The sequence below is a fragment of the Typopeltis vanoorti genome, chromosome 11 (genome assembly GCF_054136105.1).
Source record: "Typopeltis vanoorti isolate ZY-2024b chromosome 11, IOZ_Tvanoo_1.0, whole genome shotgun sequence".
NCBI classification, from domain to species: Eukaryota; Metazoa; Arthropoda; class Arachnida; order Uropygi; family Thelyphonidae; genus Typopeltis; species Typopeltis vanoorti.
The window spans coordinates 123,539,648-123,555,895 of NC_143559.1; the positions used below are offsets into that span (position 1 = coordinate 123,539,648).

Genomic DNA, 16,248 nt, shown 5'->3' on the forward strand with positions numbered 1-16,248 from the left:
CGCATACAATTCCTCTCTGTCATCAAACGCACCCCAAGCATCCACATAATCCAGTCCTCTCTCGTCACACATTCTAGCTATTATGTCATTCAATATTACTGTCCTTCTGCTCAGCTCATCATTATCATACCTAGGCAACACACGCACTATCTTTCCTCTCTGTGTCTTCTTTCGTACTACCTCAAGCAAGAATCTCATATCTCTCGCTACCCTATTTACACCACCACTCAAGTCATTTGTTCCCACCATCACATTCATCTCATCCACCCTTTCACCTCTCTTAACTACCAAAGCCACACTTTCTATCGTTCCTCCTGGCAAACACTTCTCACGCATCCTATCTTGAACACCACAGATCATTGAGTCCCCATACATTATACCTCTTACCATTCCCTCTCTCCTATTGTTTCCATTTTCTCCTCTTCTTTCATTCCCATACCTCTCTCTCATTCCGTCTCTCCTACTGTTTCCATTCTCACCTCTTCTAGCACTCCCATACCTCTCTCTCTCATTCCGTCTCTCCTACTGTTTCCATTTTCTCCTCTTCTAGCACTCCCATGCCTCTTTCTCATTCCGTCTCTCCTACTGTTTCCATTCTCTCCTCTTCTAGCATTCCCATACCGCTCTCTCATTCCCTCTCCTGTTTTCATTCTCTCCTCTTCTAGCACTTCCATACCTCTCTCTTATACCCTCTTCTGTTTCCATTCTCTCCTCTTCTAGCACTCCCATACCTGTCTCTCTCTCCTACTGTTTCCATTCTCTCCTATTCTAGTACTCCCATACCTATTTCCATTTCCACATCCAATTCCATTCTCTCCTCTCCTATCATTCCGAAAACTCTCTCTCTCTCTCCCCTACTCCGATTTGCCTTGCATTTATCTCTTCCATTCTCCTAATCTCATCTTTCATACTTCTCCCAAGACATTCCACCTCCTCTTTCAGCTCTGCTATCTCCCTCTGCAGGTCAGTCACTCTTAATCAAAATTCACTCTCCCAAACAAAACCATCTCCTAAACTTCCACAGTCATTCATGCCTTCTACACTATCAACTATTATTTTCTCATTGATATTTTTTTCTTCATTCTCTCCTATCACACTACTCGTCTTCAGGTATTCGTTTCCCTTTCCTGGAGCAACAAGTTTGATTATTGAGATATCTACTGCATTTATTTCCTCCCACTGCCTGCACTTTATGCACACACGCACCCCCCCCCCCCCTCACAAGCCAGATATCCAATTCCCGAGAAGCATACATGCCGTAAGTACTGCATGCCACAAACTCCCTTATTATATTGCTTATAATAGAGTTCTTAAATGGTGGAGGACTTGCCGACATACCATTTTTGACTGCCGCTGAATCCACCATCGTTCGTTACTGCCGAGGGACTACTAGCGTAATCGTTAATTATTCAAAAGTGTCGCTAATTAGTGTCAGGGAGTATAAATAAATAAGAAAAGTACAAATAATTACAAGCAAAACATTAAGTACACTAAATAAAATGAAATAAAACTAAATACAGTAACGAAAACTTAGCTTCATCTTGTTTTCCACCGTTATGCATCCAACCCCATCTTCTCGGTAACCAAAATACACAATATCACGACAACAACTAACTTCAAAAAACAACTCGTATTCCAGAGAAACAATTTAGCACTCAAAAGCGTAGAAAAACGGACTATTCAACAATTAAAAATTACTTTCTTCAGCACAGCTCAAATTCACCGCCACGTGCTACGGCAACACTAGCGCCAATGCTCATATCCTTATGGTATAATGCTATGGATTATGGAAAGGGCCACTAGTATTATACATGTTCGTAAGAATACATGCATTGCTTTATGGGATACTAAGGCAATCGATGTGAAGTCCTTATCCTGTATATACAAGTAGCCCAGCCATGAAATTACTTCATGTGCAAACTTTGTTTGCTTACGCTTGGATACCAAGAATATAATTTCTTGGCATCTTTAATTCATAGTAAAAACAAGTAAAACTTTAAACATCTATCTTTAATCCAGAGTACTTTAGTAATAGGCTGCGATGCCTTTTGATTACTTGTATATGAAAATAAACTTCTACATTACTTCAACCATGGTATCACTTCTGCATCTGACTCCCATTGATGAGAACTCAGTAAAGGTCGAAACTGGTCTGAGTAGTTTATTATTATCAAACATTCCAAATCATCTCCAAAACATAATATGGTTTTCAAAAAAATAAAGGAACAGCAATACTCCTTTAAGATTTCACAGATCTAATAAATGCTGCATTAGATAAAAACAAAATAGTATTAGTCATTTTTATTGACCTAACAAGTGTTTGACACACTAACACACAAAACCTTGTTGAACAAACCAACACATATCGGAATTGGAGGTCATCTACTCCAGTGGTTCAAAGCATACATGAAAAACAAAAGCATATCACACATATAGGATCAGTGCACAACAAAGAGGTACTGGTAACCTGTGGAGTACAAGGAGCTGTTCTTTCTCCCATTCTGTTTATTACACACACGTTATCAGCCATCCTCCCCCTAAAATGTAATATCTTCCAATATGCAGATGACACAGCCATAGTATCCATTCACAACAATGCAAATATAGCTTACACAAATATGCAACACAACATCAATCTGATCACTAACTGAAAATGCACATATATACAAACTCTGAAAAAACAAAGCTAATGATATTCAAAAATCCCCAGAACCTACCCATCGATACTAAATATCTCACTATCCAACATTCATCCTCCTATACACAAAACCCTGTTCCTAAAACCGCCACACAAATGAAAACAATACATTATCTCGGACTTCACTTTGATGCTGATTAAAGTTGGAATAGCCATACAAAACTATCTACACAACAAACTGAGAATAACAGCAAGCAAACTATATCGATTAAAAGACATTGCTCCGACACACATAAAAATACTAATCTATAAAACATTACACGAAAACATTTTAAGATATATAATTACATCATACATTTTGTGCAGACCACAAACTTAACAGATAACAACTGTTGCAAAATGAAATGGTAAAACTGATATTCTAGGAATAAAGAGAACAGCGTACACATATACGGGCAGCAAGGACAGAACACAAAATATTTAAGGTGAAACACTTATGCCACTACACAATAATGCTAAAACATTACTTCAGTCCAACCTACAGAGTAACCAGAACAACATATCAGATAACAAGACGATGGTCAACAAACTACATAACATACAAGTACAATAATCACTATGGAAAGCCACCCGAAGCTTCTACATACCTAACATGATCAACAAACTGCCATTCTGTGACAGAAACCTAGGAACCTACATAACTACAGAGTTATGTAGGTAGCTAGAGAGCTGACGCAGGTACTATATAGATATTATAGTGAGACTGAAAATCATAGAGAAATTACACGTGTGTGTATGCATGCACACACATACACAGATACACAAACCTATAACAAATTTCCTATCTAACACCATTACAAGAACACAAACGTGCCATATCCAAATCCAATCCCCCCCCCCAAAAAAAAAGGCTAAACCATGCTCATGCAGCAGTAGTCTGTGGGGGCATGTACTCGTCTCTACACGTTAACTAGAAAAAAAGTGTGTAAAAACACACACACACACACACACACACACACACACACACACACACACACACACACACACACACACACACACACACAGAAAAATCTTGCTTAATGCGAATTTCATATGCGTGTTTGAGTAAAATGATACTATTTTCTGTTTTAAATGAGTGATCAATCAATCAGTGAATGCAGTTTTTTTATGTTACAAGAAATGTTTTGTCACCAATCTGCAGCGAGCAGCGACACTTGTCGATGTAGCAGTCAATGGGCAGTGGCAGTACTGTTGGTGGTTGCCCGAGGCACTTTGTGGTTGACTCAAAGCTATCACATCCAAATTCTGTTCTCCTGATCAATCACTTTTCCTTCATTTCATTTTAATTTAGATACCTATAAGGCTTTATTGCATTCAACTCCTGATATGGAAAAGAGAAAGGCTGATAAAGAAAGTGGCAGTAATAAATTTAGTTTAATCCTTTATCCAAGTGTGTGCAAACAAAGTTTGGGCCTGAAAGTATCTTCAGGACTGGGGTAAAGTGGTACAACACTGGGCAACTCCTTGCAAAGGAGGAGCAAGCTACCAACACTCCTATCTCAGTATCTCCCATAATGCAAAACACATCTCCTTGCGGATATGTATAATGTTATGCATTAAGGGAAGAGCAACTACCCAGACTAGTTTCAACCTTTATTGAGGTCTCTTCAGTGAAAGCGGCAGTAATAAAAAGAGAAGAAAAGTAATTATGTTAGAGAAAAATCTGGAAGTCATTAAGAGACATGAAAGTGCCGCTAGTAATACAATGATCGTGCAAGACCTGGGATACACAATGAGACTACAGTTCGGACTATATGAAATAAGAGCAAAGAACACCAAGAACAAGGAAAAGTTGCTACTGCTTCTTTAAGCATGCAGATCACCGGAAATAGAAGCCATTTAATGATCAAGATGGATTGTCTTCCATCACTCTCAAACGGGATACAAAGTATCTAAAGATTGTCTTATGCTTCTATTAGGAGGCAATGCAGAAAGGAGACTTTAAACTCAAGTCTATGTTAGTTTTAGTTTACCATGTGCAAAATCCAAGTTCATTAGGAGAGGATGAAACCAACAAAAACTTAATAATCCATCGGATAATATTATTGAAGAAATCGGCACAACTGGAAAAGAACTTGGATTTAATTAACCGAATAATGAAGATATGAGAAACTTGCTCGATTCCCATTCAGAACAGATAAGAGAGAACGATCTTCTTCAACTAGAAGAACAGCATGCATATTACAACTAAGAAGATAACTGCAAAAGAACTTGAGCTAGTTTTCAATCACATTGAGCATGCTAAAGAAATTATGTTTCATGCTTTTCCTGATGAACAAAGTTTTGAAGTCTGCTGAAATACTGATAAAGTGATCGCCAGCTATCACAAATTGCATGACAAGATGAAAAAGTCGAGCACTAATCAAACATCTTTACTTAATTTTGTTTTGTAAAAATGTAGCTCAATCAAATGTTTAGACATTAGATAAAAATTTACGCAACTGATTTTTATTAACATTGATGATTTTATCCTCTAATACAGCTTATAAATTTTTATTTTCAAATTTTTGCTAACTGATGGATGAATTATAATTATCCCTATTGTTTACTGCATTTGCTTAATGTGATTTTGCTTAGGGCACATTAATTGATGGATTAATTAATCGTGTTAAGCGAGGTTTTTCTGTATATATGTGTGTGTGTGTATATATATATATATATATATCCTCATATATATGATTCCGAGCACATACATATAGACAGTTAAATCTACATCTGGCTCACAACAAGTACTGAAACAAAATCATAAAATCACTGCGATCTATTATTTTCCTCAGATAAGCTCTGCAGAAGCTTCAAGGAAGAAAGCAGAAATGCCACCCAAACAAGTATATCAAAAAGAAAAAAAAAGTATATCAGAGACATTCAGGAAGTCAAGGACCCACTAAAGGACTTCGCCTAAACTAATTCACATTAGATTTACTCACAATCAGCAGGCACATTGTTCCACACACTCAACTACTGTTTGAGAAACGTCTAAGCTCATTTACACTAGATGCACTGATATCAACAGGCACATTGTTCCACTCATTCACTGCACTGAAAGAGAAAAATCTAGCTCTCATTCCTTTATAAACATAAAACTTGCCCTACCTTCCATATAACAAAAAATTTCATCAACAGATATCTTACAACACTATTTCAGAGGTTTACACAGACTTATCATATTACACCCTCTTTCTCACAGCTTCTTCATCCTTTTGGAACCAGGAAGAACAAAAATGCTTACTACAGTCCAGATGAAGCTTTATCAAGGCCACGTAAATACGGAAAATGACTTCCTTATCCTTAAAAACCAATGTCTGTTTCAACATTGCGATTATTCTCTGAGTTGTATATGGAATTTTTGCTATGTGATCTTTGAACTTAAAATTTCCAATTCTAATATTAACAACAAAGTAGAAAGTGTAAATAAAGCAATGGAAGGAGTGAGCAATAGTGAACAAAATATGAATGAGTGTATATAAAAAGAGTGTCTGAAGGAAATGTGGATGAAGGCAACAGTGAGAAGAGAAATAGCATGCTTATGTGGAGCGCTTCCCAACAAAACCATTAGCTTGACTGACTGGAGAAAGGATTTGTGATTGACATAGCAGGAGGGAGAATGAATGAATGAAATGATAGTGATTGGCAAAGGTATGAAAGAGCAAGAAACTGAAAGTAAGGTGAAGATATTATATAAAGATGTGATGATGAGAAGTATGTTTATGAAAGAGTGACAAAAGGATGTTTCCCAAGTGGAAAGATAAAGTTTGTGAAGCTCTTGGTTCACAGAGGGGAGAAGCAAAGGAATTGATTGTTTTACAAGGTATGAATGATTTGAAAGATGAGAAACATGTAATGAAAGAAGATATGGAAGAGATCATCATAGAAGCAAAAAAATGAGAAAATAAAGAGTGTGAGTCTGCTACCTTGGTATGATATGAATGAAAAGAGAAGAATCGCCATGATTGATACCAAGCCAATGAAAGGTTGGTGTAGGACATAGATAGCGAACCTGTGGCACTTCCAAGAATTTTGCTGGCACGTAAACGATTTACAGGTGATATCCTTTTATACGCTTATAAATTATTCAACCCTTTTTTTTAATTGTTACAATAAGTACAAGTTAAATTTTGTTTTACATGAGAGATCAGCTATGAAGACGTGCATATGATTGTTGCGGTATTAACAAAAACCTCGACCCAAAGACAAAGGCAACCGACAGTTGTTGAGTTGAAAAGCTAATTCTCTTCAACCAAATTTCACAACATCTGAAACTGTCGTAACAACATTCACTATATATTTCTTAGTTTTAACACATTCATGATGAGGTGTCATTTATACCGCAAGCTTAACTCACACAAAGTTTCAACCCTTGGTTGAATTTTTATTGCTGCTTGTTTCCGTTTCACTGGCAGATGAACTCACACGTGCATTATATGGCATGTTTCAATTCTTGGTAAAATTTTATTTGAAGTTAGCCTTTGTGATCTGTCATAATGACATCAACAATTTCAAATGCAATAAAATAAACACTTATTTCATGTAATTGAAAATTGGACAATAGTTTTTAGTCAGATACTGTGTTTCAAGTACGACATATGGTTTTGCTTGAGTATATACAACATAGTTTCTGTGAGAGGGAACATGTGATTCATTAGTTAGCGCTGTTTTATTCCAGCTTCTCTAATTGCACTATTTGTTGAGAAATATACTACACAGACAGCAAAAGCCTCAGTACCTTATTCAGGAATAAAATGAAATGTTGAAAGTTTATTTTTCACTTGGTTGGAGTATAATAAATTTAGTTTAATGCTTTATCCAAGTGTGTGCAAACAAAGTTTGGGCCTGAAAGTATATTCAGGACTTGGGTAAGGTGGCACAACACCAGGCACTCCTTGCAAAGGTGGAGCAAGCTACCAACACTCCTATCTCAGTATCTCCCACAATGCAAAACACATCTCCTTGTGGATATGTCTAATGTTATGCATTAAGGGAAGGGCCACAACCCAGACTAGTTTCGACCTTTATTGAGGTCTCTTCAGTGGGAGCCAGGCCCAAGTGGAGATACCAGGCAGAAGCATTAGCAGGTCATCTCTACCTATAGGAGTTGCCAAATGGTGTGCCACCCTTTTTTAATAAATTACTCTGGATTTAGAGAAAGATGTTGAAAGTTTATTTTTCACTTGGTTAGAGTATAATAAATTTAGTTTAATCATGTATATATATATATAGGTAGAGATGACCTGCTAATGCTTCTGCCTGGTATCTCCACTTGGGCCTGGCTCCCACTGAAGAGACCTCAGTAAAGGTCGAAACTAGTCTGGGTTGTGGCCCTTCCCTTAATGCATAACATTAGACATATCCACAAGGAGATGTGTTTTGCATTGTGGGAGATACTGAGATAGGAGTGTTGGTAGCTTGCTCCACCTTTGCAAGGAGTGCCTGGTGTTGTGCCACCTTACCCAAGTCCTGAATATACTTTCAGGCCCAAACTTTGTTTGCACACACTTGGATAAAGGATTAAACTAAATTTATTATAGAATACAATAAAAGTACAGACAGCCCTTGGTTTACGACGGTTCAATTTACACCGATTCACAATAACGGCAGATGCCTGTGTGTACTTTCTTACTATAGTGTGGTCTGACTAAGAAACGACGCTAGCAGGCACTCTAGTGTTCGAGTGTTTATCGAGCTACTACGACGATATGTATCAAACCTAGTTTTACTGTTGAATCTATCTAATTGTTTTATATAATTTTTTTTTACATACATACATATTTAAATTGATAAAGTACATAATTACATACCATGTCTGATAAAAGAAGTGCAGACAAGTAAGCAGAAGTTAGTGTTAAGAAGGCACGGAAATCAATCGCACTTGAAAAGAAGATGGAAGATGGGCAGAGACGTGCTAATCTGTAGAAGTATGAACTTACCTCCATCGACTGTTACTACAATTATGAAAAATGCAGGTAGAATAAAACAGTCTGCTTAACAATCTACGGCAGTACAAAATGCAAAACATGTAAGTTATAGCAGGGATAATCTTGATGAAAAAATGGAAATATTATTATTATTATGGAGGGATGACTTGAATCAGAAAAACATTCCTCTGACGCAGGCTGTTATAACTGAGAAAACAAAAACAATTTTTGAGGATCTTAAAAAGACATGGAGGCAAAAAAACATTTTTAGGAAGCAAAGGTGGTTCATGAGATTTAAGTCTCGAAGTAAATGCTATAGTGTCAAATTATGTGAAGACGTTGCAAGCGCAGATGTTGCGGCAACGGCTGCTTTTCCTAAAGAATTTCAAGCCTGTGTAGAACAAGGAAGTTATCCTCCTGATCTCATCTTTAATGTTGATGAGACTGGGTTCTAATGTAAAAAATTGCCACCACGCACCTTCATTTCCTGAAGAAAGTTCCACTCCAGGTTTTAAAGCTGCAAAAGATGCTTTTGTTGGATGCAAATGTCTCCGGAAGAGTGAAGCTTAAACCAATGTTGGTGTACCATTCACAGACACCACGTGCCTTCAAGGGTCTAAAAGCCATGCTGCCAGTCTATTGGAAATGGAAAAAGAAAGATTGGGTTACACAAGACATTTTTATAGATTGGTAAACAAATTATTTTTGTCCTACAGTGCTTTGCTCCAGCCAAGGCATTGCTTCTCTTGGATAATGCCACTGGACATCCTCAAAACCTTGCTGAACACCACTGGACAGGAATGCTGGTTACATTCCCCAAACACAACATTGCTTTAGCAACTGATGGATCAGGGGATTATATCAATCTTCAAAGTCTATTACCTCCGCATAACATTTATGGAAATGGTAAGAGTCTTGGACACTTCAAGAAAAACTATTAAACACTATTGGCAGTCATTTGATATTTTGAAGGGCATTAACAACATCAAGGAATTCGAGGAATTAGAGCAAAAGGAGAATGTTATTGAAGATGTTACCAAGCTTGCGCGAGAGGTGGGATTGGATGATATTACAGCTGAAGATGTGACAGAAGTTTTAGAGAACCATGATAAACCACTTTCCAATGAAAACTTAAAAGAATTAGCCGAACAATTACGTCAACATCCAAAGGAGGAGAAAGAAAACGAAAAAGGTCCACTGAGAGATATGAAAATGGTCGATTTAGAGCATATCCTTGCAAGCATAGAGACATTAACTGATGAACTCTGTGAACTGGACCACGATTGGGATTGGAGTGTGAACATAAAAAGGAGTGTAATCACATCTATTCGACTTTACACTGAATTAAAGAAAGAAAAAGAAAATCTAAGCAGTTAACACTGGACACTTTTTTCAAAAAATTCAAAAAAAATGTAGGTGATCCAAAACCAGTAACTTCAACATAGAAATATGTAATATCTTTTTGAAGTTTCATATTTTTTGTACATAATTTCGTTTTGTTTTCGTTATTAATAATTTTATTTTAGCAAATATATATGTATGCATTATCAAAGCTTTAAATATAATAATGTTACACATACTTCATGTACATAATTTTTGACTGCGCAGAACATAACCAATTAAAATTGAGTTCGTTTTATGCCCGTTTTTTCAGGAATAGAAGTGATGCGTAAACCAAGGGCTGCCTGTACTTGTTTTTCTTGCATCTCCAGTATAATGGCTGTCGGGGAGGGCGTGTTGTTAACAGTGGGGAACGAGTTACTATTGCCTCGACGTGAGCATGTTCAAACATTTTTCGTGTTCGAGGTATATGCAAAACACTTTAATGTCTTTTTTCGTAAAGTAAAATCAGGGGTGCGAGTTATACACAAGGGCAAGTTATGTTCGAGTAAATACGGTAAGTGTTTCGGTGCCAAGTTGACATCCTTCTGCTGCTTCCCCTGCTCAGCTGACTTCTATGGCGAGTTACAATGCATAAATATTTTTCTCACTACCGTTTTCTTTCTTTCTTTTTTTTTTTTTTCAAACCAACATCAATAAATTCAATTTAATAATACAATAATCAATTTTACACTGAATAATAATATATATTTATATATAAATAAATATTATAAATAAAAGAAAATATTATTTATAAAATTATAAATAATTTTTTATAAATAATATAATCTATCAATCTGTCAATTGTAATTTATGATAAAATTATGAATGAATAAATAACGTTACATTAATTTTCCCCTATTAAAAACTGCCCGGCACATCAGCAATTCAAATGGTAAATTTTTGGCATGCACTGGCACGTCAGCAACTCAATTTGTAAATTTATGGCACGTGCACATAAAAGGTTCACCGCTGGTGTAGGAGGAATAGTGTGCACTTTACAGATTTTTTTATTTGATGGATGAAAGGACTTGTATATGCTTGATGGACTGCATAATTTGGAGTAAAATGTTCAGAGAGTTTTGTTCAGTGAGAGGTTGGAGGGGCAAAAATTAGCTACAGACCGCAGGTGGGGTGAGGTGGTGGTGGTGTTCACACAAAGATGTGGATGTGATACACTGGCAGATTAGAACAGTGACTACAAGTTGAGCAATTACAGGGATTAGATCAGAAGTAGAAAAGGGACTTGGCAAGATGGAAATGGAATTTATAAGTCACTATGGTATAATTACTTGAAACAGCATGTCATGGAATGGAAGAGTAAAAAACACAATTTTTCATCTTAAAAAAAAAAATTAAAAAAAAAAAATTTTAAAAAAATGTCAATTATACTCTGCTTTCTACAATATTAAAGACATTTATCAACCAACTGAAAGCTTTTCCTTACCCGAAATCTATTATCTGCACAGGTATGAGTAAAATCAACAACCAATTCAAAAGGCTTATGACAAAATGGTTTTAGAGTCAGGATGACATGATATATAAGGAGATCACCATTGGTTTCACCAATCCTAAAAATAATATAAGATAGTATAAGATGAAATAGTATAAGATATCATTATTATTATAATTTCATTTAAGTGCAAATTGAATTTTATCATTTGTATGATATTAAAGTATTTAAATACGTCTTTAATACGTTTGTTGATTATTTTACTTGACCGGCACAATGTTGAGGCAGTATTTCAGAATGTCTAAGAATGCAGCAGTACATGAGATAAAATAAATTTGTTTAAAAAGTTAAATAAGTAGAAGAATTATTCAGGAAATAATTATATAAACAAACGATATAGGGGTACTTAAGGGTCAAAGCTGTATAACTGAGAAGAGACCTCCATATAACCTTTACACGAATGAGGAGAACTGACGAGGACTTCTGACCTAATGCCAATCCTCACCTTCTCATGGTGAACTGTAAAATCTTGTATAGAAGTAATTTAGAATAAAATTTCTCCTATACCGATTTTACTTGGGAAATAAAATACAAGTATATAAAATTAATTTTATATACTTGTAATTTGATTAATGCTTAACTCAAATTTTCTGTATTAAACCTGAAAAAAAAATGTTAGAATAAATTGTAATAAAAAATTGTATAAAGAATAAACTGAGATGGGATTAGCATGTAAGACTGGAGGCGATTGCAACCTGCAAAGGTCAGCGAAGTAAGAGGTTTCCTGACTTGACTCAGCGACTGTCGGGTGGCTGAGAAGACACCTTCAAGAAAATTCGGGCAATTAAATCTGTAAGAGTTCCAAGGTCGGGAGAGCAGAATAAAAGGTGGATGAATTGAAGGAAAAGAGGCTTTTCGGTATGACGATTTCAGTGCTAGGATTTTGTCGGCGCGAGCCTTTCGGAGGCTAGGCTTTTCAGTTCCAGTTTACCTTTCCTGCTATAGCTACGAGGAGTTTCCAGTGTGTTCTGCTGTTCCAAGGACAGGGATCCACGTCTCACCAGCTAAAGCCTGAAGATAATGGGAGGCTCCTAGTAGCAGTGGTGATCTACTCCAGAGTCCCACCGGCAAATTCCTTGACGATCTCCGCGTGTGAAGTATCATCGATGTCGAAAAAAGTGCCCGTGTGTGAATTTTACTGGAAAGTAGAAAAAGGTGTCAACGATCTTAGGATCTTGTGTAATGTACTGGATGATAAAGTAACAAATAAGACTCTTGAAAGTTTATTTTTCACTTGGTTAGACTATAATAAATTTAGTTTAATCCTTTATCCAAGTGTGAGCAAACAAAGTTTGCGCCTGAAAATACCTTCAGGACTGAGGTAAGGTAGTACAACACCGGGCAACTCGTAGCAAAGGTGTACCAAGCTAACATCACTCCTGCCTCAGTATCTCCCATAATGCAAACCACATCTCCTTGCAGATATGTATAATGTTATGCATTAAGGGAAGGAGGCACTACCCAGACTAGTTTCGACTTTTATTGAGCAAATTTTGTTTGCTCACACCTGGATAAAGGATTAAACCAAATTTATCAAAGTAAAACTTTTGTATAGGACTTTCCTAGATGTGAAATTAATGGCAAAGATTGCTGAAATTTTTTTTGTTTGTTAGCATAAAGAACAGTTGTAAATACGGAAAGCCGATTTGTATAAATAATTGTGAAGTAGTTTGCAGAGTTATAAGGAAATAGATAATGTTACATACCGAAGAGGGAATAGCATGTGAAAGTTTTTGTTAAGCCTAATATCATATATAGTCTGAGTTGGATTAATATAAAGTACGTGCAAATCTGCTCCCATGTCTGAATTATCTGTGAGAGTAACTAATTGCATTAGTCATTGAGCTTAAGCGAAAAATGTTAAGTAATCTAGTGGATAACCAGACACGTGAATTTTATGTTTTGTCCATGTCAATGTTGATTAAGTGAATTTGAGTTGGATTAATTTAGTATGTGCAGTGTGAATTTTTTTTTTTTATGTACTTTGATTTAGCATGAATAAATTGTTCTGTTTGTCAACTAACTTGCCTGATTCTGCCTGACCAATGCACGTCTCATAAAAAGACAGAACCTGTGTGAACTTAAGAGTAAAAGTAGCCACAACTGATGAATAGCAGATTTAAATGTTGCTTGACTCAGAGATCAATTTAGAGATATTCTGTGTTGTGCTCGGCGTTTTTCTTGAGAGTAATCGAAAGATATACAATTCCTCTATGCGATCTCTGATGGCGCAGTCGAAAATAAAAATAAATTTTCAGAGATCAAGGTGAGAAAAAGCCAGCCATTTAGATAAGGGAATTGGCTCCAAGCAGAGGCAATTCCTAAATTCCAAAATATGAACATGTGAAGTAGCATAGACACGACCTTGAGAAAAGGGGAATTAAATTGATAGATTGAAGGGATAAAAAGGTAATAGTCTATTTCAAGCAACAAAAGCAACGAGATTACAACTCGGAGTTACGACTTTAATTTAAGTCAAGTTCAGTTAAGTAATATAAAGAAAATAAGAAAAGAGATGAATTATTAAATATTGAATATTTAAATAACAATTTTAAAGACCACATAAAAAAATATATTTTTTTACAGAACCCTGTTAGGTATCCACCTGGAAACTGAATGAACAAATAAGGCTGAGCAGGCAATTTGGAATTTAGCCAACCAAATTGCATTTTTATTGTCTTCAACCACATATAAAATGATGATAAAACATCATGGAATTTCAGGCTGGCTGGGGCATTGCCCGGTTAAACAAGGTCTACGTTTTTTTTCGCAGGGGAAACAGAGCAAATAGCAAAAAGTCAGCTAGAGGAACAAATCCTGACACATGTCCGAACTCAATGATACCAAAGTTCAAGATCGATACTATCGACATAAGTTGCCATTCAGGCTTCTTATGTTGATAGTATCGATCTTTTTATTTCAGTGACCCCTATTATATCATATTGACAATAATAGGGGTCACTGAAATAAAAAAGACAAAAACTAGTGACATCTTTCTAAGCAATAAATATAAAATGTTATATTCAAGCAATAACAATCAGGGAAAAGGAGTAGATATAGTATTCAACACTAAATACGGATGGGCAACACTAAACACTCAGCACAAAGAGAAAAAAAAAAAAAAAAAAAAAAAAATTGGTCCTGGTCATCATGATCATAAAATTCTTGATATATACCCTCAAGGGGTGTATAGGACATGATAGTGGCACATGAAAAATTACATATTTGCTAACTTCCTATCTACAATTTTCCTCCAAATCAGTCCGTTACCTGTCAAGACTGCAACATTATAAGATCTTATATTTCTATCTTCTAAGGCAATTTTTACTATATCAATCAACCGATATCTTGGTCTTCCTCTGGGTTATTCTCCTGCCAACCTAGTAGATAACACTTGTTTTGCTAATCTTTCTTCTTTGATTCTGTTTCAGTAGTGACTAATACCACCTGAGATTAGCTCTGCTAAAGCATTCCTGAATGCTAACAATGTCAAGTTCTTTCTCAATATCCTCATTTTTAATATGATACTGCCATCAATGCCATCTGTTCATGCCCCTAATCTTTCTCAGGACTCTCATATCTGTGGTATCTAGTCATTGGTCAAGTATTTTACTTCTGACCCAGCTCTCGGAACCATAAGTTAAAATTGGCTTGTATACAGCTATTTTGGCTAATTTCTCTCTTATTCCGTATAAATGCATACAGTTGACTTCCTACCAACCAGCTCTGTTGATTCTGTTGTCTATTTCAATATTTAATTTACCATCTTTACTAAAAATTGTGCCTAAGTAGCTGAAATGTTTTACTTGTTTGTATAGGTTCTCCATTCAAAATGCAATTGATATATTCAATGTTTTGACCTATTTTCATTGTCTTTGTCTTTTAAATCTAGATACTGAAAGGGATGAGATTGGCTGGCAGTTTGGGATTTAGCTGACCAAATTGTATTCTTATTGGCTTAAACCCAGCCTGCATGAAATGCCAGCTGGGGAGTTGCCTGGTTAAACAAAGCTCCCGTTGTTTTTGCCAGGGAATCAGGGCAAAAAGTGAAAAGTCAGCTACTGGAATAAATCCTAAAACTTACCCCAACTCAACATTAACAGAGTTCAAGATCAGTACTATCAACATAAGAAGCCTGAATGGCAAAGAAATGGAGCTAGCTAAGGAACTGGATAAGTACCAGATCGACATAACAGGAGTGACTGAAACAAAAAAGACAAAAACTGGCGAGATCTTTCTGAGCAATAAATACAAAATGTTATATTCAGGCAATGATAATCAAGGAAAAGAAGGGGTAGCCATACTATTCAACTCTAAATACGAGGCTAATCTTCTTAAAGGGCAGGCAGTCTCAAGTAGAGTGATGTGGACAAATATGAGAATTGGAAATTGGACAATGAGACTTATTTGTGCCTATGGTCCCACAGAAGGTTCTATTAAGGTAGAAGTGGAGGAATTTTTTGAGGCTTTAGAGAAAGGAACCGACACATTGAAAAAGGAAAAGTTGGTTTTCCTTTTTCAATAAATAGCAGAGTAGGAAACGATTGTCAGACATAAAAAAATATTTTGGGAAAAGAGCAAAGCTAATAAGAATGGCAAATACCTGTTGGATTTCTGCTCAGGACATGGATTGGTTATTATTAACACAATGTTCCAACATAAAAAATGTGCACAAATTCACATGGAGAGAAGAGGTAAGGAATAAGAAAAGTCTCATGGGCTATGTTATTGTTGATAGTGATGTT

The 16,248-nt window shown here is 36.0% G+C and overlaps 1 protein-coding gene across 1 annotated transcript in view; it reads right to left on the bottom strand.

Moving 5' to 3' along the window:
- The window catches only part of Nf1 (neurofibromin 1), a 1,119,557-nt gene that overhangs the window by 460,521 nt on the left and 642,788 nt on the right, over window positions 1–16,248 (bottom strand). Inside the window, exon 36 of the mRNA XM_090400295.1 lies at window positions 11,438–11,561. Coding sequence (XP_090256421.1) covers window positions 11,438–11,561 — 124 coding nt within the window. The remainder of the gene's footprint in view (window positions 1–11,437; window positions 11,562–16,248) is intronic.